Source organism: Mobula birostris, chromosome 2, assembly GCF_030028105.1.
Source record: "Mobula birostris isolate sMobBir1 chromosome 2, sMobBir1.hap1, whole genome shotgun sequence".
NCBI classification, from domain to species: domain Eukaryota; kingdom Metazoa; phylum Chordata; class Chondrichthyes; order Myliobatiformes; family Myliobatidae; genus Mobula; species Mobula birostris.
The window spans coordinates 221326226-221347697 of record NC_092371.1 but is presented as its reverse complement, the minus strand read 5'-3'; the positions used below and the strand labels follow the sequence as shown (position 1 = coordinate 221347697).

The 21472-nt window shown below is 41.8% G+C and overlaps 1 protein-coding gene across 3 annotated transcripts in view; it reads right to left on the bottom strand.

Moving 5' to 3' along the window:
- Positions 1-21472, bottom strand: part of LOC140194086 (adhesion G-protein coupled receptor F1-like) — a 218012-nt gene that overhangs the window by 41579 nt on the left and 154961 nt on the right. For all 3 annotated transcript variants that reach the window (XM_072251506.1, XM_072251505.1, XM_072251507.1), the window contains exons 7-9: positions 16014-16120; positions 13404-13462; positions 12226-12353 (exon numbers count right to left, since the gene is read on the bottom strand). In XM_072251506.1, the coding sequence (XP_072107607.1) occupies positions 12226-12353; positions 13404-13462; positions 16014-16120 (294 nt within the window). The remainder of the gene's footprint in view (positions 1-12225; positions 12354-13403; positions 13463-16013; positions 16121-21472) is intronic.

The window sequence follows — 21472 nt, the reverse complement described above, 5'->3', positions numbered from 1 at the left end:
AGCATACCATTCGCCTTTTTCACTGCCTGCTGTACCTGCATGCCCACTTTCAATGACTGGTGTATAATGACACCCAGGTCTCGTTGCACCTCCCCTTTTCCTAATCGGCCACCATTCAGATAATAATCTGTTTTCCTGTTTTTGCCACTAAAGTGGATAACCTCACATTTATCCACATTAAATTGCATCTGTCATGAATTTACCCACTCACCTAACCTATCCAAGTCACCCTGCATCCTCTTAGCATCCTCCTCACAGCTAACACTGCCACCCAGCTTCGTGTCATCCGCAAACTTGGAGATGCTGCATTTAATTCCCTCGTCTAAGTCATTAATATATTTGTAAACAACTGGGGTCCCAGCACCGAGCCTTGCAGTACCCCACTAGTCACTGCCTGCCATTCTGGAAAGGTCCCGTTTATTCCCATTCTTTGCTTCCTGCCTGCCAACCAATTCTCTATCCACATCAATACCATACCCCCAATACCGTGTGCTTTGAGTTTGCACACTAATCTCCTGTGTGGGACCTTGTCAAAAGCCTTTTGAAAATCCAAATATACCACATCCACTGGTTCTCCCCTATCCACTCTACTAGTTACATCCTCAAAAAATTCTATGAGATTTGTCAGACATGATTTTCCTTTCACAAATCCATGCTGACTTTGTCCAATGATTTCACTGCTTTCTAAATGTGCTGTTATCATATCTTTGATAACCGACTCCAGCACTTTCCCCACCACCGATGTTAGGCTAACCGGTCTATAATTCCCCAGTTTCTCTCTCCTTCCTTTTTTAAAAAGCAGGGTTACATTAGCCACCCTCCAATCCTCAGGAACTAGTCCAGAATCTAAAGAGTTTTGAAAAATTATCACTAATGCATTCCCTATTTCTTGGGCCACTTCCTTAAGCACTCTGGGATGCAGACCATCTAGCCCTGGGAATTTATCTGCCTTTAATCCCTTCAATTTACATAATAGCACTTCCCTACTGACATGTATTTCCCTCAGTTCCTCCATCTCACTAGACCTTCTGTCCCCTACTATTTCCGGAAGACTATTTATGTCCTCCTTAGTGAAGACAGAACCAAAGTAGTTACTCAATTGGTCTGCCATGTCCTTGTTGCCCATGATCAATTCACCTGTTTCTGACTGTAAGGGACCTACATTTGTCTTAACCAATCTTTTTCTTTTCACATATCTATAAAAGCTTTTACAGTCAGTTTTTATGTTCCCTGCCAGTTTTCTCTCATAATCTTTTTTCCCTTTCCTAATTAAGCCCTTTGTCCTCCTCTGCTGGACTCTGAATTTCTCCCAGTCCTCAGGTGAGCCGCTTTTTCTGGATAATTTGTATGTTTCTTCTTTGGAATTGATACTATCCCTAATTTCCCTTGTCAGCCACGGGTGCACTACCTTCCCTGGTTTATTCTTTTGCCAATCTGGGATGAACAATTGTTCTAGTTCATCAATGTGATCTTTAAATGCTTGCCATTGCATATCCACTGTCAACCCTTTAAGTGTCATTTGCCAGTCTATCTTAGCTAATTCATGACTCATACCTTCAAAGTTACCCTTCTTTAAGTTCAGAACCTTTTTTTCTGAATTAACTATGTCACTTTCCATCTTAATGAAGAATTCCACCATATTATGATCACTCTTATCCAAGGGGGTAAGATTGCTAATTAACTCTTCCTCATTGCTGAATACCCAGTCTGGAATAGCCTGCTCTCTAGTTGGTTCCTTGACATGTTGGTTCAAAAAACCATCCCGCATACATTCTAAGAAATCCTCTTCCTCAGCACCCTTACCAATTTGGTTCACCCAATCTATATGTAGATTGAAGTCACCCATTATAACTGCTGTTCTTTTATTGCACCCATTTCTAATTTCCTGTTTAATGCCATCCCCAACCTCACTACTACTGTTAGGTGGCCTTTACACAACTCCCACCAGCGTTTTCTGCCCCTTAGTGTTATGCAGCTCCACCCATATCGATTCCACATCCTCCCGGCTAATGTCCTTCCTTTCTATTCTGTTAACCAGCAATGCTACCCCACCTCCTTTTCTTTCATGTCTATCCCTCCTGAATATTAAATATCCCTGAACGTTGAGCTCCCATCCTTGGTCACCCTGGAGCTATGTCTCTGTGATCCCAACTATATCATATTCATTAATAACAGTCTGCACTTTTAATTCATCCACCTTGTTACGAATGCTCCTTGCATTGACACACAAAGCCTTCAGGCTTGCTTTTACAACACTCTTAGCCCTTATACAATTATGTTGAAAAGTGGCCCTTTTTGATTTTTGCCCTGGATTTGCCGGCCTGCCACTTTTACATGTATCAGTATCGCAATGGAATAAAGGGAATTACAGAGGCATGAGCGAGGAACTTGCCCAGGTGGATTGGAGAAGCAGAGATGGCTGAACTATCTGGGAATACTTCACAAGGTGCAAGATAGCTACAGTATATCCCACGGAGGAAGAAGTTCTCAAATGGCAGGCTGGGCAATTGTGGCTGACAAAGGAAGTTAAGGACTACATAAAAGCCAAGGAAAGTGCACATAAGGTAGCAAAAATGAGTGGTAAATTGGATGATTGGAAAGCTTTTAAAATCCTACAAAAGGCAACTAAAAAAACTATAAGAAGTGAAAAGGTGAAATAAGAGGGCAGGCTATCCAATAATATATAGCAGGATACCAAAAGTTTTATGATGAGTATGGCAGATTTGGGCCTGTACTCACTGGAATTTAGAAATCTCATTGAAACCTACCGTATGTCGAAAGGACTAGATAGGGTGGATGCGGAGAGGATGTTTCCTATGGTGGGAGTATCCAGAACTAGAGGGCACAGCCTCAGAACTAAGATGCGTCCTTTTAAAACAGAGGTAAGGAGGAATTATCTTTAGCCAGAGTAGTGAATCTGTGAAATGCTCTGCCTCAGTGTGTGGTGGAGGCCAAGTCACAGAGTATATATACTTAAGGTGGAAATTGATTGTTTCCTGATAGTGTAACCTGCTCTAGAAACTGCCTAGAATTTCCCTACTGCATAGCCCGCCATTTTTCTAAGCTCAATGTACCTATCTAAGAGTACCTTAAAAAACCCTATTTTATCCACCTCTACCACTGTTACTGGCAGTGCATTCCATGCACCCACTACTGTCTGTGTGAAGATGTTGAGCTGCAGGTGATTCAGCCCACACTACGCAACAATGTTGTCCACCATTCTAGCCAGAGTGGGAATGAACGAGGATGTGCTGGAGCTTTTGGAAAGCATCAAGTTGGATGTGTCACTGGGACCGGACAAGATATAGCCCAGGCTACTGTGGGAGGCGAGGGAGGAGATTGCTGAGCCTCTGGCAATGATCTTTGCATCAACATGCAAAGGTTCCGGAGGATTGGAGGGTTGCAGATGTTGTTCCCTTATTCAAGAAAGGGAGTAGAGATAGCCCAGGAAATTATAGACCCGTGAATCTTACTTCAGTGGTTGGTAAGTTGATGGAGAAGATCTTGCGAGGCAAGATTTATGAGCATTTGGAGAGGCTTAATGTGATTAGGAATGGTCAGCATGGCTCTGTCAAAGGCAGGTCATGCCTTACAAGCCTGATTGAATTTTTTGAGAATGTGACTAAACACATTGATGAAGGCAGAGCAGTAGATGTAGTGTATACGGATTTCAGCAAGGCATTTGATAAGGTACCCCATGCAAGGCTTATTGAGAAAGTAAGGGGGCATGGGATCCAAGGGTACCTTGCTTTGTAGATCCAGAATTGGCTGGCTCACAGAAAGCAAAGAGTGGGTGTAGACAGGTCATATTCTGCATGGAGGTCAGTCACCAGTAATGTGCCTCATGTCATGTCTATCTATCTTCTTAGATAGAATGAATATGTAGCTTGAGCGGTGGTGCAGGAGGGAGGGTTTCGGATTCTTGGGTCATTTGAACTGTTTCTGGGGGTGGGGGGTGGGACCAGTACCATCCAGACGGTCTACATCTGGGCAGGGCCAGGATCAATGTCCTAGGGAGATTGTTTGCTCATGCTGTTGGGGAGTTTTTAAACTAATATGGCAGGGGGATGGGAACCCACACAGAAAAGGAAGTGATGCAGAGACCAAAGCTGGAGTTAGTGAAGAAAAAAGTAAGAGCAGAGTGCAAAAAAGTAAAAATCAAAAACCAAATAGCTCATTAGATCCTAGAAGGACAGTGGTCCTTATAGGGCACTTTATCTAAATGCCCGTAGTATTAGAAACAAAGTTAGTGAACTTGTGGCACTGATCAGTACCAAGGCATATGATTTAGTGGCCATTACAGAAACCTGGTTGCAAGGTGAAGATGAGTGGGAATTAAATATCCAAGGGTATCAGGTAATATGGCAGGAGGGCAAAGGAGATGAGGTGGCGCTCTTAATTAAGGATGAGATCAGGGTGATTGTGAGAGATGATATAAGATCTACAGAGCAGAATGTTGAGTCCATCTGGGTAGAGATTAAGAATAGTAAAAGGAAAAAATCACTGGTGCGAGTTGTCTATAGGCCACCTAATAAAAATATTGCAGAGGCAGAGACGATTAACCAGGAAATAATTGAGGCTTGTAAGAACGGAACAGCAGTTGTCATGGGGGATTTTAACTTCCACATAGATTGGGTGAATCAGGTTGGTCAAGGAAGTCTTGAGGGGGACTTCATAGAATGCATCCATGATGGCTTTCTTGAGCAGCATGTTAGTGCACCTCAAGGGAAAGGGCTATCTTAGATCTAGTCCTGTGCAATGAGATAGGTAAGATCAACGATCTTGTAGTCAGGGATCCTCTTGAAAAGAGTGATCATAGTATGATCGAATTTCACATACAGATGGAGGATGAAATAATTAGATCTAAAACTAGTGTATTATGCTTGAACAAGAAAGACTACAACAGGATGAGGGAGGAGTTGCCTAATGTGGATTGGGAGCACAGGTTATTTGGTAGGACAGTTGAGGAACAGTGGAATACTTTCACAGTGCTCAACAAAAGTATATTCCAGTCAAAAGTAAGGACAGTTAAGTGTGGGGAGAGCTAGCCTTGGATAACTAAGGAAGTAAAAGATAGTATCAAATTAATACTTCATATGTACAAAGTCGCAAAGAGTAGTGGGAGACTGGAGGATTGGGAAAACTTTAAAAAGCAACAAAGAACAACGAAACAAGAAATAAGGAAAGGGAAGATAGAGTATGAAAGTAAATTAGCACACATATGAAAACAGATAGCAAAAGTTTTTATAAATATATAAAGCGGAAGAGGGTGGCTAAAGTCAACATAGGTCCCTTGGAAGGCGAGAAGAGGAAATTGATATTGGGTGATAAGGAAATAGCTGAGACATTGAATGACTATTTTGTGTTGGTCTTCATGGTGGAGGACACATCTAATATGCCAAAGAATGATGTTATGGACGAAATGGGAGGTGAGGACCTTGATAAAATCACCATCCCTAAAGAGATAGTGATGAGCAAACTAGAGGGCCAGAAGGTAGATAAGTCCCCTGGTTCTGATGGGATGCATCCCAGGGTGCTGAGGGAATTGGCAGAGGTCATAGTAGACGCTTTGGTAATCATTTATCAAAATTCTTTGGACTCTGGGCGGGTCCCAGCGGATTGGAAGACAGCAAATGTCATGCCACTTTTTAAAAAAGGCAAAAGACAGGCAACTATAGGCCAGTTAGCTTAACATCTGTAGTCAGGAAAATGCTTGAAGCTGTCATTATGGAAGAAATAGCGAAACATTTAGAAAGGAGTGGTTCCATTAGACAGACGCAGCATGGATTCAGAAAGGGCAGGTCCTGTTTGACAAATTTACTGGAGTTCTTTGAGAACATAATTAGAGCAGTGGATAGAGGGGAACAGGTCGATGTCATATACTTGGATTTCCAGAAGGCGTTTGATAAGGTGCTGCACAAGAGATTTATGAATAAGATATGGATGCATGGAGTCGGAGGAAGTGTATTGGCATGGGTAGTGGATTGGTTAACCAATAGAAGGCAGGTAGTTGTTATAAATGGGTGTTTCTCCAGTTGGCAGTCAGTGGTGAGTGGGGTGTCGCCGGGGTCGGTGCTGGGCCCGCAGCTCTTTACCATTTACATTGATGATTTGGAAGAGGGGACTGAGTGTAGTGTAGCAAAATTTGCTGATGACACTAAACAGTGGAAAAGCAAATTGTACAGAGGATGTGGAGAGTCTGCAGAGGGATATAGATAGGTTAAGTGAGTGGGCCAAGGTCTGGCAGATGGAATACAACGCTGGTAAATGCCAGATAATCCACTTTGGAATGAATAATAGAAGAGCAGATTATTATTTAAATGGTGAAAGATTGCAGCATGCTGTTGTGCAGAGGGACTTGGGAGTGCATGTACATGAATTGTAAAAAGTTGGCTTGCAGGTACAACAGGTTACTAAGAAGGCAAACGGAATGTTGGCCTTCATTGCTAGAGGAATTGAATTCAAGAGCAAGGAGGCCATGCTGCAACTATACAGGGTACTGATGAGGCCACACCTGGAGTACTGTGTGCAGTTCTGGTCTGCATACTTGAGGAAGGATATACTGGCTTTGGAGGCAGTGCAGAGGAGGTTCACCAGGTTGATTCCAGGGATGAAGGGGTTAACCTATGAGGAGAGATTGAGTTGCCTGGGACTAAACTCTCAGGAATTCAGAAGAATGAGAGGAGATCTGACAGAAACATACAAAATTTTGAAAGGGATGGATAAGATAGAAGTAGGAAAGTTGTTTCCATTGGTAGGTGAGACTTGAACGAGGGGACATTGCCTCAAGATTCAGGGGAGAAGATTTAGGACGGAGATGAGAAGAATTTTTTTTTCCAGAGAGTGGTGAATCTGTGGAATTCTCTGCCCAAGGAAGCAGTTGAGGCTTCTTCACTAAATATATTTAAGATACAGTTAGATAGATTTTTACATAGTAGGGGAATTAAGGGTTATGGGGAAAAGGCAGGTAGATGGAGTTGAGTTTATGGATGGATCAGCCATGATCTTATTGAACAGGGGGAGGGGGGCAGGCTCGATGGGCCGCATGGCCTACTCCTGTTCCTATTTCTTATGTTCTTATGTTCTTCTGTATTCAGCCCTGAGATCAGTTGACACAGGCCACAACTGCCGAATCATCCAAAAACTTCTGCAGGTTGCAAGACTCCGAGTTGTATCTGAAGTCCGAGGTGTAGATGGTGAACAGGAAGGGGGAGAGGGCACACAGCACCGTAACAGGCTCTTCTAGGACACTGAGCCAGTGCTGCCCAATTACATCCATGTGACCAATTAACCTTCTAATCTATATGTCCTTGGAGTGTGGGGAAAACTGGAGCAGATGGAGGAAACCCACACAGTCACAGAGAAAACATACAGACTGCTCACAGACAGCGGCAGGAACTGACAGGGTTGCTGGCACTGCAATGCCTTACACTAGTCACTGTGCTACTATGCCGCCCCTAAATTGCACCAAACGTACAAAAACTGAAAGTTTTGACTGGTTAGGAATATTCTCCTCTTCATGCTAAAGTCTATCTTTTCCAGCAGTTCATGCATCCAGAGTTCCAAGTGTTTAGTGCAAAAAAATGCATTTAACTATATGTTTTGATGTACATGTGATAAATCAATGATTCAGATCAGAATCTGTACATATGTTCAATCATGTAAAGTGTATGTTTCTTATTATGGATGCTCAGACATGCAACATTCTAGGAAATCAGTAAACATTCTGACAATAAAATAGCAAATGAACTGATTAAGTATTTTTCATCAGTCTTCACTGTGGAAGACACCAGCAGTATAGTGGAAGTCCCAGGTGTCAGGGATCATAAAGTGTGTGAAGTTGCCATAACTAGAGAGAAGGTTCTTGGGAAACTGAAAAGTCTGAAGATAGATAAGTCACCTGAACAGATGATGTACACCCTAGAGTTCTGAATGAGGTAGCTGAAGAGATCGTGGAGGCATTAGTAATGATCTTCCAAGACTCACGAAATTCAGGAATGATTCCGGAAGACTTGAAAATTGTAAATGTCGCTCAACTCTTCAAGACGGGAGAGAGGCAGAAGAAAGGAACTATAGGCCAGTTAATTTAAAAACGCGAACACAAGGAAATTTGTTGCTGGAAATTCAAGCAACACACACCAAAGTTGCTGGTGAATGCAGCAGGCCAGGCAGCATCTCTAGGAAGAGGTACAGTCGACGTTTCGGGCTGAGACCCTTCGTCAGGACTAACTGAAAGAAGAGCTAGTAGCTCTTTGATGTGTGTTGATAGGCCAGTTAATCTAGTCTCAGTGGTTGGGAAGATGTTGGAGCCAATTATTAAGGATGAGGTCTCAGGGTAAAATAGACAATAGTCAGCATGGTTTCCTCAAGGGAAAAGCTTGCCTGACAAATCTGTTAGAATTCTTTGCAGAAGTAACAAGCAGGATAGACAAAGGAGAATCAGTTGTCATTATGTACTTGGATTTTCAGAAGGCCTTTGACAAGGTGCCACACATGAGCTGCTTAACAAACTGAGCCCATTGTATTACAGGAAAGATTGGAGCATGAATAAAGCAGTGGCTAATTGACAGGAGGCAAAGAGTGGGAATAACGGGAGCCTTTTCTGACTGGCTACCTGTGATTAGTGGTGTTCCACAGGGGTCTGTTTGGGACCAATTCTTTTTACGTTCTATATCAACGATTTGGATGATGGAATTGATGGCCTTGTTGCAAAATTTGCAGATGATATGAAGATAGGTGGAGGGGCAGGTGATTTTGAGGAAGTAGAGAGGCTACAGAAGGACTTAACTTTCTACTAATTTTTGCTCTATTATATCCCCTCTCTTTGGCTTTTATGTTGATTTGGACTTCTCTTGTTAGCCACGTTTGTGTCATCTTCCTTTAGAAATTCCAGCTATTGATGCTCTGCTGTCATCCCTGTCGGTCAATTCTGGCTATCTCTGCTCTCATGCCTTTGTAATTCCCTTTACTCCATTGTAATACTGATACATCTGACTTTAGCTTCTGCTTCTCAAATTTCAGGGTGAATTTGATCATATTATGATCACTTACCCTGAAGTGTTCTTTTACCTAAGCTGTCTAATCAACTTTGGTTCATTGCACAACACCCAGACAAACTAACTGATTCCCCAGTGGGCTCTAGAAATTTTAGGCACTGTAGAAATCCTCTCTCCTGGGATCCAGCACCAACCTGATTTTCCCAATCTACCTACATATGGAAGTCCCCCATGACTATTGTAACACTGCCCCTTTGGCATGCATTTTCTATGTCCTGTTGTAATTTTTAGGCCACATCATTACTACTGTTTGGGCGGGGTGGGGTCTGTATACATCTCCCAACAGAGTCTTCAGGGTCTTTTTACCCTTGCAATTCCTTAACTCTATCCACTATGGCTCAATATTTTCCAATCCTGTGTCATCTCTTTCTAAAGTTTGATCTAATTTTTTACCAACAGAGCAATTCCACCCCCTCTGCCTTCAGGCCTGTCCTTTCGATACAATGCATATTCTTGGACATTAATCTCCCAGCTATAATCTTCTTTCAGCTATGATTCAGTGACGCCTACAACATCATACCTGCCAATCTGCAACTGTGATGCAAGTTCTTCTACCTTATTCCATATACTGTGCTCATTGAAATATACCATCAATCCTGTACAGGTATTCACCTTTGTTGATTTTGTTTGCCTTTTACATTGCAACTCATCTGTTGACTGCAATTTTGCCCTCTCCTCACTAGATATTGCCTCTGTTTGTAAACCAGCTACCTCATCTTCAGCACTACTATCTGCCTTTCCTACAATAGAAACATAGAAACATAGGAAACCTACAGCACTATACAGGCCCTTCGGCCCACAAAGTTGTGTCAAATATATCCCTACCTTAGAAATTACAAAACTTACCCATAGCCCTCTATTTTTCTAAGCTCCATGTACCTATCCATAAGTCTCTTAAACAACCCTATCGTATCCGCCTCCACCACCGTTGCCGGCAGCCCTTTCTGCGCACTCGCCACTCTCTGAGTAAAAAAACTTACCCCTGACATCTTCTCTGTACCTACTTCCAAGCACCTTAAACCTGTGTCCTCTTGTGGCAACCATTTCAGCCCTGGGAAAAAGCCTCTGACTACCCACACAATCAATGCCTCTCATCATCTTATACACCTCTATCTGGTCACCCCTCATCCTTCTTCGCACCAAGGAGAAAAGGCTGTGTTCACTCAACCTATTCTCACATTGAAATATCTGCAGCTCAGGACACTTGTCACACCATGCTGAAACTTTTGATTCCTAACTTTATCTGAGGTCTTAACCAACATCTACCTCCATAACCTCTCCACTAACTGTTCTCACACTCAGGTTCCCATGCCCCCGCAACTCTGGTTTACACCCCACCATGCAATAACATTAACAGACCTTCCCACAAGGATATTAGTCGCTCTCTGGTTCAGGTGAAAGCTGTCTCTTCTGTACAGGTCCCACCTTCCCTAGAAGAGAGTCCGATGATCCAAAAATCTTATGCCCTCCCTCCTACACCAAATCCTTAGCCACTGAAAGGCCTAGATAGTGTAGAGTGGAAAAGATATTTCCCATGGTAGGAGAGTCTCAGACAAGAGGCCACAGCCTCAGGATAAAGGGGCACCCATTCAAAACAGATGTGGAGAACTTTCTTTAGCCAAAGGGTGGTGAATTTGTGGAATTTGTTGCCACATGCAGCTGTGGAGGCCAGGTCATTGGGTGTATTTAAGGCAGAGGTTTATAGGTTCTTGATTAGACATGGTTGAGGAGGAGATAGAAAAAAAGGAGCAGCCATGACTGAATGGCAGAGCAGACTCGATGGGCCAGATGGCCTAATTCTGCTCTTATGTCTTATGGTCTTATTAAACTGTGTAACCTTCCTAGTTTTGGCTTCACTAGCATGTGGCATGGGTAGTAATCCTGAGAGCACAATCCTGGAAGTCCTGCCCTTTAAATTAACATCTAACTCCCTGAACTCCCTATGCAGAACCTCATCACTCATCCTGCCCATGTCATTGGTACATATATGGACCATGACTTCTGGCTGTTCACCCTCCTAATTAAAAATGCTGACGACTCAATCTGGGATATTCCGTGCCCTAGCACCTAGGAGGGAACATAACATCCCTGAATCTTGTTCTCACTCACAGAGCCTCCTGTCCATTCCCCTATGTAACAAATCCCCTATCACTACAGCATGCCTCTTCTCCCCTCTTTCCTTCTGAGTCACAGAGGCAGACTCAGTGCCAGAGTCCCAGCCTCTGTGGCTTACTTTCCTCTGCTAGGAATCCCCCCCCCCCACCCCCAGCAGGATTCAAGGTGATATATCTGTTGTTGAGGAGGATTGCCTCAGGGGCTCTGTGCACTAGCTTCTTAACACCTTTCCCCTTCCTCACTGTCAACCATTTTCTTGTGTCCTGTACCTTGGGTGTAACTACCTCTCTATATTTCCAAACTATCACCCACTCAGCCTTCTGAATGATCTGGAGTTCATCCAGTTCCAGCTTCAGCTCCTTAACACAGATTGTTAGAAGCTGCAGCTGGATGTACTTCTCGCAGTTGTAATCGTCAGGGACACTGGAGGTCTCCCTGCCTTCATACATTCTGCAAGAGGAACATTCAACTATCCTGTCTGGCATCTCTACTATCCTAGCTGAACAGATATAAAGAAGGGAAAAGAAACTTAAACTACAGTTTTTATTTCCTTTGCTTCTTTTGACTGAAGCCTCTCTTCGTTCAAGCGTTGAAGAGCTAAAGCCTCACGGTCACCACTCTGACTCTGTCCACTCAGATGACGGCCGCAGTGACAATAGCCTCTGCGCCTGCCCCTGCCTTCCTTTAATTAGATCTTGCAAATCAATCCCAAGTGCCGATTGGTCGCTGGTCAAAGCTCTTTATTGCTGGCGCGACCTGTTTTTTGTACTCAGGCAGGGGACCTGACTGAAGTCCCCTACCCTCAAAACTTCCGATGTCCAGTTTGACCGCAGGTCAGGGCTCTTATTCTCATCACTGTCATATGTCATGAAATTTGTTTGTGTTTTTTTTCGTGGCAGCAGTACAGTGCTACATAAAACGGCTACAATTCTGTGCAACGGTTCCTGTACTGTGCCACCATCTGTTCAGATGTGTCATAGGACACATATTGTATTTATAATGTTAAATTTCCTCTGTCAAAACATAATTTATTGTTCAGAAATCTACTTTCCTGGTAAAAACTGTGTACTGTAGTTGACTTCCAAAAGGGTATCTTCTACTGCTTTCCTGCTGGAGGCAACTTCCTCATCGGTCAGAGGGCAGCGGGAGAATACTTGATGAAGCACAATGATGCTCCCACTTCTGAATTAATAAAAGCAAAAAAGAAAGCATTAGAACAGATGAACAGCCCATTACCAATGCATTAAATGACATTTCCCTGCCTTTTTTGGAGTAACTAAGACAAAATTAGATCCTGGTTTCTCTCTTCAAGATGTAAAACTGGAGACGCAAAAGACTTCCTGTCCTAGTGACTCAAAGGCTCCTTCGGACAAAATTGACAGGGATTTGCAGTATATCCCAGTACTGAGAATATGTCATCTGACACCATTTCCATTAACTTTATCCCAGCAACGCTGATTGCTAAGTCTTGTTAATTTCTGGTATTTAGGAGAGAATTTAAATGAAGGGAAAATGTAACTTGAACTGAAGAAAAAACAAAAGCTGTTTGTTTGATCTTTTCATTCACTTTGAGGCACAAACTTGTGGCTTTAGGTGCACTTACAATGTGCCATGGGCTACTGTAATATCCAATTCAACCTGAGCTCTCCCTTCCCAGAACAATTGGTGCAGAGACTGTTGACTGAAACACCACATTTTTTACAACACTTCTCCTTCATTGGCAGGTGTAAGGTGCTGACTGTCCACTCCGTTTCATATCTCATGAACACTAAAAGCCGCTACAGTTGGTCCCGTGTGCCACCATGCATTTATTTTATACCCAGTTACTGAGATCATATCCTCAATTCCATCCCTAAGACATGAAGAGCAGGTGTATTTGCATGTGGAAACCAGCCTGAGGTGGCACTCAGACTGCACTCTATGAAGAATCTCGGGAGTATACAAAACTATCCAGATTGGGGTGCACAGGTACCCTACTCACTTCTGGAAGTAATCTAAATGTGCCTAAAAAGTGTCTTGGCTTTTTTAAAATAACTGCTAGGTTAATGTTGATAGTAAGGTAAAATGATAATAAGAATGAAAACTAGCCCCATGTAAATGTTCCAGACTGTAATCCACAAATATTTCATTGTTTCTTGTGCAATTTGCAGCTCCCTCCTAATTATCAGGCTTTCTGTAGTTTGCCATTAAATTTTTAAAACAAAATAAATATCTGCCACTCAAAATACTTACGAGAATCCCAAAACTTTTACGAAAGCATCCGAAACCACCTTTCTGTATGATTCATTAAGCTGAGGAAAGGATAGAAATGAAAAAAAAAACACATTTTCAAAAACAGAAAAAAATGTTTTACTATATTAACAAGTGTAAAAATAAAATCCACGTTAATATTTTAAATTGCCCATAATTTCAATGACAGCTAAAGCTGCTTGCTGTTGGTTAGGTATTTCCATATATATTTAGTGTTTATGTTTCTTTTTGCAAGGCAAGTTGCTAAAATGCAGGCAATGAAATAAATAAGTCATGGAACATTTGAAGGAACATTGAATATTTGGCTGGTCTGTAAAAGTAAGTGCAATAACTGAGGAGAGAATAGAGGGACAAATTCAAATGTCAATCAAGAGCAGAAGGGGAATTAAAGAGAGGAGAAAATAGATTGAGATGACAAGAACAGGAAGGAAAAGTAAGAAAAGTGGAAGTACAATTTTACCATTTACAATATAAAACTACAGCAATTAAACACAAATAAGTGAAACTGCCCACTTTTAATGGTTAATGTTAGGTAACAGAATAATTGAGACGATGCTTAACCAGAAATCGACAAGCATTATCTCTCTGTGCTGAATTTAATACTCTTTTGTTTCAGACATCATAGGTCTGAATGCATTGCAATGATGTAGCTGACAGTGCGATATTGTTGTTGTAAATTTTACAAAGCAGTACATCCTGAACTACAGCCTTTTGGATATTTCAGTTTCACAAGTAATCTGAGCCTTACTTAAAATTGCTGTACCATCTACCTAAAAATAATAAGTGTTATGTGGCCTACTGTTACTTTGTCGACAAGATCTGGGTATGTCATGTATCTCCGAGTTTTTATTTGAAAACTACCTGCACCTAGATAGTTTCTTAATAGGATTAACATCATAATGCTGCCTTGTACACTGCCTTAATACACGAAGGTGTGCTTCTGCCATTTCTGAACCTTCACCCTTCATTACATATCTATTGCACTGCTAATTGATTCGTGAGGTAAAAGTATGAGAGATCCACTGATTCATATATTTTAAGATAATTTTTGACTCATAGGCACATCACTTACTCTCACAAATACATTTCGATTAACATAACTGCTAGGAATAGTTCGACTTTGAAGAAATCATCTCTGGTTGCTGAATCAGTTGCTGAACCAATTCTTCACTTTGAGTTTAATTTTTTTCAGGTGATTAAACACACCATTTGAAAAAACATCGGCATGGCTTTCATAATGATTTAACACCTATATGACCGAGAATTCAACCGTAGATGCAAATAATGTAGGATGGATTTTCTACTAATTTTGACAAGAATTAGCTTCAGTTTGGAGTAGATCTTTTCATGGGGCTTAAACTGGGCATCTCAATCACAAGAGAATCAAAGAGTAAACATAGATATTATCAAGACCCAAGCTACAAAAATACCAAGACAAACATTCTCTAGTAGTAAGTCAGGTTTGTTACTCGTTAAAAATGAGATATGGCTATACTTATGCATATTTTACAATAAAGTCTTATGTGTCAGAAATATTCATGTTAATGAATTCCTGTTAAACTTTCTTTTAATGTTCTAAATTGGTCAATCACATAGAGTACAAAAAGAAACAAGTCAACAGAGTAAGCAGCAAGTTTGGTGTAGAAATGCTAATTCCATTTTTCTTTCCATAGAAACTGCCTGCTTCTCCTTATATTTCTGATAGTTTGTGTTTTTATTTAAAATTTGTATCAACTTCTGTATTTTGATTTTGGACAATCATATCAAAACACATACATGAGGAAAATAATGGTTGGAACTTCTTCATGTTAGCCCTTTCACTCAGCAGAAGTTCAGGATTCCTGTATAAGCAGGTGTAAACAAGCCCTTTCTAAACTTCTGCACAGTCATGCAACTGCTGTCAGTGCTGTTCACAGCAGACTCATTTAAATGGTCCTATGACGGTGGGCAAACTTCTACATTTTTCCAACGTAGATGATGGAGAATCTGCCAGCTGATCTGTGTCAGTATCTGAGATTTCTGTTATCGTTAAGAACACATTTAGTCAGTAGGACACCAGTAGTTCAGGCAACAAACAGGTTAAGAGAAATCTTGAGACAATATACAATAATTTATGCACCACTGTTGTTTGAAGAAAGAAGTGATCCTCTCAAAATGCTTTCTGAGTGTTTCACACATTAACAGAATTCACTCTTCCCACAAATTGGTGCTAAATCAATTCCTTCAAAAATAATATAAAAATTTGTATTGGATAATGCCAAAATTACATTTTCTTTCTTAACTGCCCAGAGACTTTAATTATCTTTATTAAAGATTGTACTTCAACATGTTAGCCTGGGTCTCACAGAAATTCTGTTACCTTGATAAAGGGTCTAGGCCTGAAATGTCAATTGTTTGTTTATTTCCATAGATGCTGCCTGACCTGCTGAGTTCCTCCAGCATTTCCTGTGTGTTGCTCTGATTTTCCAGTATCTGTAAACTCTATTGTGTTTGTTATATAAACCTGAAGGTCAATACTTATCATTAGAGGCACATTAAAGATATTAATAAATATCCTTTTAGAGTCACAATGTTATTCACTCAGTTACATACCAATGAAGTGAATTCTGTTGAACGATTTTTATACTCGGCCGAGGAAGCATTTTTCAGTTCATTACAGAAGTTCAGATTTTTAATAATCAATGCAAATGTTCTACTTTCTGTAACAGATATGTATTATTAACCTTTTTATTACCAAATATAAAAGATGTGCAATTCTTTGCAATTACAGTAGTTCATAATAATTTTTTGTGATTGTGCAGTCCAGTATTCTACAAGGAAATATGGCTGCTATTTCTCAAAACATTCACAGAGTCATAGAAAAGTACAGCACCAAAACAGGCCTTTCTACCCATCTGGTCCGTGCAAGCCATTTAAACTGCCAAATCCTATTGACCTGCATGTGGACTATAGCCCTCCTTACTCCTATGATCCATTTACCAATCCAAATTTTTCTTAAACGTTGAAATCGAAATCAGATCCATCACTTGCACTGGCAGCTTGCTCCACACTATCACTACCCTCCGAGTTAAAGAAATTTCTTCTCATGTTCCCCTTGAACAATACACCTTTCACCCTTAGCCCATGGTCTCCAGTTGTAGTCTCTCCCAACCTCAGTGGAAAAAGCCTGCTTGCATTTACCCTATCTGTACCCCTCATAATTGTGTATACTATCAAATCTCCCATTAATCTTCTATGTTCTAGGGAATAAAGTTCTAACCTATTCAATCTTTGTGAAAAACAGGGAAAGAAAGTAGGAGAGCTAGCATTGTTCATTGAAAAGAACACTTGTGCTGTGGAGAAGACATGCAGAGAGTCCAAAGTCAGAATTCTGTTTGGGTAGAGCTAACAGTAGAGAAAACACTACATAGCTGGGTGCAAACAACAGGAATTCTGCAGATGCTGGAAATTCAAGCAACACACATAAAAGTTGCTGGTGAACGCAGCAGGCCAGGCAGCATCTCTAGGAAGAGGTGCAGTCGACGTTTCAGGCCGAGACCCTTCATCAGGACTAACTGAAGGAAGAGTTAGTGCAGGCCAGGCAGCATCTCGAGGAAGAGGTACAGTCGATGACTGAAACGTCGACTGCACCTCTTCCTAGAGATGCTGCCTGGCCTGCTGCGTTCACCAGCAACTTTTATGTGTATAGCTGGGTGCATTCTATTGGGCACCACTGAGTTTGGTAGATAATAGTGTTAGGACCAGAGAGGATAAGGAATTTTTAAAATGTGAGAAGGAGCATTCAACAAAAAATGATTAATTATTAGAGGAAAGCCATTTTCAATGGGATGATAGTGGATCTGCCAGATAAACCCAAACCAAAAGTTGACAGGCAGGCTAAACTGTAACTTAACAATCACCGACATTGAAGAGATTGCTGTGGTGCCACTTATTCACTCTTTCATGTGATATAAAAAAAAATTAACAAACAAATCCAGAGCTCCCAGGATGATGAAAGAGATACTGAGGATGATAAAGTTAAAAAAAGATGGTAGTTGACAAGTAGAATCAACCAGAACCAAAAACAGAATCAAAATGGTTACATGGAAATCAGAAGGGTGTTGTAAATGGCAGCAAGATATAAACAGGCTGGTGAAAAAGGCAGATGAAATTTACTGTGGAGAAAAGTGAGATGATAGATTTAGGTGGGAAGGTTGAAAAGAAGCAAAATTGTTTTAAATGTGGTGCAGAGCAGAAGGATCTGGTGTGTAGGTGCATAGATCAGTGAAAGAGCAGGTTGAATTGAATTGAATTGACTATTTCTTACACCCTTCACATACATAAGGAGTAAAAACCTTTACGTTACATCTCCATCTAAATGTGCAATGTGCAATTAATAATAATTTGTAATAAACAGAACATACAACAGGACAGTCAATATAGCATAGAAATACAATTTTATCAGCGTGAATTAATTAGTTGGATGTTCTAGTGGAACAAGCTGTCCCGGAGTCTGTTGATCCTGGCCATATTAAGTGGTCAATATGCCATACATGCCTTATCAAAGCAGAATTAAAAAAGAAAAGACCTGCTGAATCCTTATAAAACCCATGAATAGATATTGCTTTCAATTCTGGTCACCTCATTACAGGAAAGATAGCAAGGCATTAGAGAGCGCAGGATAGATTTAAGAGCACTGTTCCTGTGAGAAAGAAGTAGTTTTATAATGCAGAGGAGAGAGATTCAGGCTGCTTTCTTTGGGTAAAAAGGTAGATGGCAAGAAGCATATAGAATGATGAGGGGTCTGGACGGAGTGGAAAGTGGCAAGCTGTACCTGTTGGTGGAGGCATGATATCATTAGTATAATGTAAGTGGAAGAAAATTAGATGTGGCATGAAGAAGAACTTCTTTTACACAATACATGGAATCGACAATACAGGGACGGCAGACACAGAAGAGGCATGCTCCCTAGTGACCTTTATTAAAAAACAATAAATAGTTAAGGGGAAAAAATGGGAAACTGCAGAACAAGGGCCAGGAGAGAAGCTGGTGAGTTGTTCTGGTAGATGGTACAGACATAATATACTGAATGACCTACCTCAGTGACTCTATGAGGTTAATAAATTCTTGGGCACGAGGAGAATATGCGGACAGTACAAGAAAATGATGCTGAAATAGACATTCATGCCAAATGATAGAGCAGTTCTGAAGGGCCATGTGGCCTTCTCCTGCTCCTGGTTCTTATGTTCCCATTTTTCTGTAAAATGTTTAAAGTTCCTGCCTCATATAGTGCACATGTACTCTATCTGCACTTTTTAAGATCACTATTGAGAGCCACATTCCATTCTGTGTCCTCTCAATGAACACTGGGAGTACATCACACACGTGCTAATGAGATTGGCACAAAGCAGACTAATGGTTTGCTTTCAGAGTCAAATGAAAATTCTTTGCACCGGTTTCTTTGTCTTCTCTCAGTTTTATGTTTGGAAGTTAAGAGGTGTCAGAGGAACTTGCATGTCTGCATCATTTCTGAGTCAGGTGTGTTAAATTTGTTCACTGATGCTTTCTAGGATAGAATACCATAAAGCCATAAGACAAAGAACAGAATTAGGCCATTCGGCCTATCGAGTCTGCTCTGCCATTTGATCATGGCTGATCCATTTCCCTCTCAACCCCATTCTCCTGCCTTCCCTTGTAAACATTCACGTCCTGATTTATCAAGAAACTATCAACCTCTGCCTTAAATACACCAAATGCTCTGGCCTCCACAGCTGCCTATGGCAAGAAATACCATGGATTCACCCCTCTCTGATTTTAGAAATTCCTCTTCATCTCCTTTTTAAAGGGATGCCCTTTTTCCTGAGGTTATGTCCTCTTGTCCTGGACTCCCCCACCAAAGGAACCATGCTTTCCACATCTATTTTATGCAGGCCTTTCCACATTTGATAGATTTCAATGAGATTCCTCCTCATGCTTCTAAATTCCAGCAAGTACAGGCCCAGAGACATCAAACCGTTCTCATATGATAAGCCTTTCGTTCCCGGAATCATTTTTGAATTTTCTGCCTGTTTAGAAAATAGTCTATGCTTTTATTCCATCTACTAAAGTGCTTGACAGTGTACTTCCTGGCACTGTATTCCATCTGCCACTTCTTTGCTCATTCTCCCAATCTGTCTAAATCCTTCTGCAGCCTCCCTGCTTGCTCATCACTACCTTTCCCTCCATCTATCTTCGTATCATCCGCAAACTTGGCAAAAAAGCCATCAATTCCATTGTCCAAGTCATTGATATATAATGTAAAAAGAAGCGGTCCCAAAACCAACCCATGCGGAACACCACTATACCCACTCTTTGCCTTCTGCCAATTAGCCAATCCTCTATCCATGCTAGTATCTTTCCTTTTTATACCACAGGCTCTTATCTTGCATGTGACTGAATCACAAGAGGTTGATTTGCAAGTGCAGCAGGTTATCAAGAAGGCAAATGGAATGTTGGCCTTCATTGCTAGACGGATTGAATTTAAGAGTGGGGAGTTTATCCTGCAACTGTACAGGGTACTGGTGAGGCCACACCTGGGGTACTGTGTGCAGTTATGGTCTCCTTACTTGAGGAAGGATATACTGGCTTTGGAGGTGGTGCAGAGGAGGTTCACCAGGTTAATTCCAGAAATGAAGGGGATAGACTATAAGGAGAGATTGAGTTGCCTGGGACTGTACTTGCTGGAATTCAGAAGGATGAGAGGAGATCTTATAGATCTTATCTTATTTTGTCTTTGGCGGTTTGATTGAGGAATGACTGCGCAGACGTGTGGATGTCAGCGTGTCAGAGCGGCAGGAAGAGTATAAAAGTCGATCATTTTTTCTTTGACGGTTTGATCAAGGAATGACTGCATAGGCATGTGGACGTCAGCGAGTTAGACCTGCAGGAAAAGTATAAAAAGAAGACAGCTTTATGGAGCAGGCGCCCGAGAAGAGGGAGGCAGGGTAGGATTGGCTTTGGCTCAATTGGGCTTCAGTGATAATGGGTCGAGGCAAGGTAAATTACTTGTGAAGGATTGGAATAGGAAGTATGTCTGTGAGGCCGGTTTTCAGTACTGGGTGTCACACGTGGAATGTCCAGGAGACTCCCAGCCTTATGGACGGCCACATCTGCACCAGGTGCCTCGAGCTGCAGCTCCTTAGGGACCGCGTTAGGGAACTGGAGATGCAGCTCGATGATCTTCATCTGGTCAGGGAGAGTGAGGAGGTGATAGAGAGGAGCTATAGGCAGGTAGTCACACCGAGGGCTCAGGAGACAGATAAGTGGGTAACAGTCAGGAGAGTGAAGGGCAGGAGTCAGATGCTAGAGAATACCCCTGTGGATGTACCCTTAACAATAAGTACTCCTGTTTGAGTACTGTTGGGGGAGATGGCCTACTTGGGGGAAGCAAAAGTGGCTGCGCCTCCGGCACAGAGTCTGGCCCTGTGGGTCAGAAGAGTAGGGAAAAGAAGAGGATGGCAGCAGTGATAGGGGGCTCTATTGTTAGGGGTCAGATAGGTGATTCTGTGGACACAGGAAAGAAACACGGATGGTAGTTTGCTTCCCAGGTACCAGGGTCCAGGATGTTTCAGATCGTGTCCACGACATCCTGAAGTGATAAGGAGAACAGCTGGAGGTCGTGGTACATATTGGTACCAACGGCATAGGTAGGAAAAGGGAAGAGATCCTGAAAGCAGACTACGGGGAGTTAGGAAGAAAGTTGAGAAGCAGGACCTCAAAGGTAGTCATCTCGGGATTACTGCCTGTGCCACGCGACAGTGAGTATAGGAATAGAGTGAGGTGGGAGATAAATGTGTGGCTGAGAGATTGGAGCAGAGAGCGGGGAATCAGATTTCTGTATCATTGGTTCCTCTTTTGGGGCAGGAGTGACCTGTACGAAAAGGATGGATTGCACTTGAATCCATGGGGGACCAATATCCTGGCAGGGATGTTTGCTAAGGCTATTGGGGAGAGTTTAAATTAGGATTGCTGGGGGCTGGGAACCGAACTGAAGAGACGGAAGAAGGAGCGGTTGGCTCATAAATTCAGAAAGT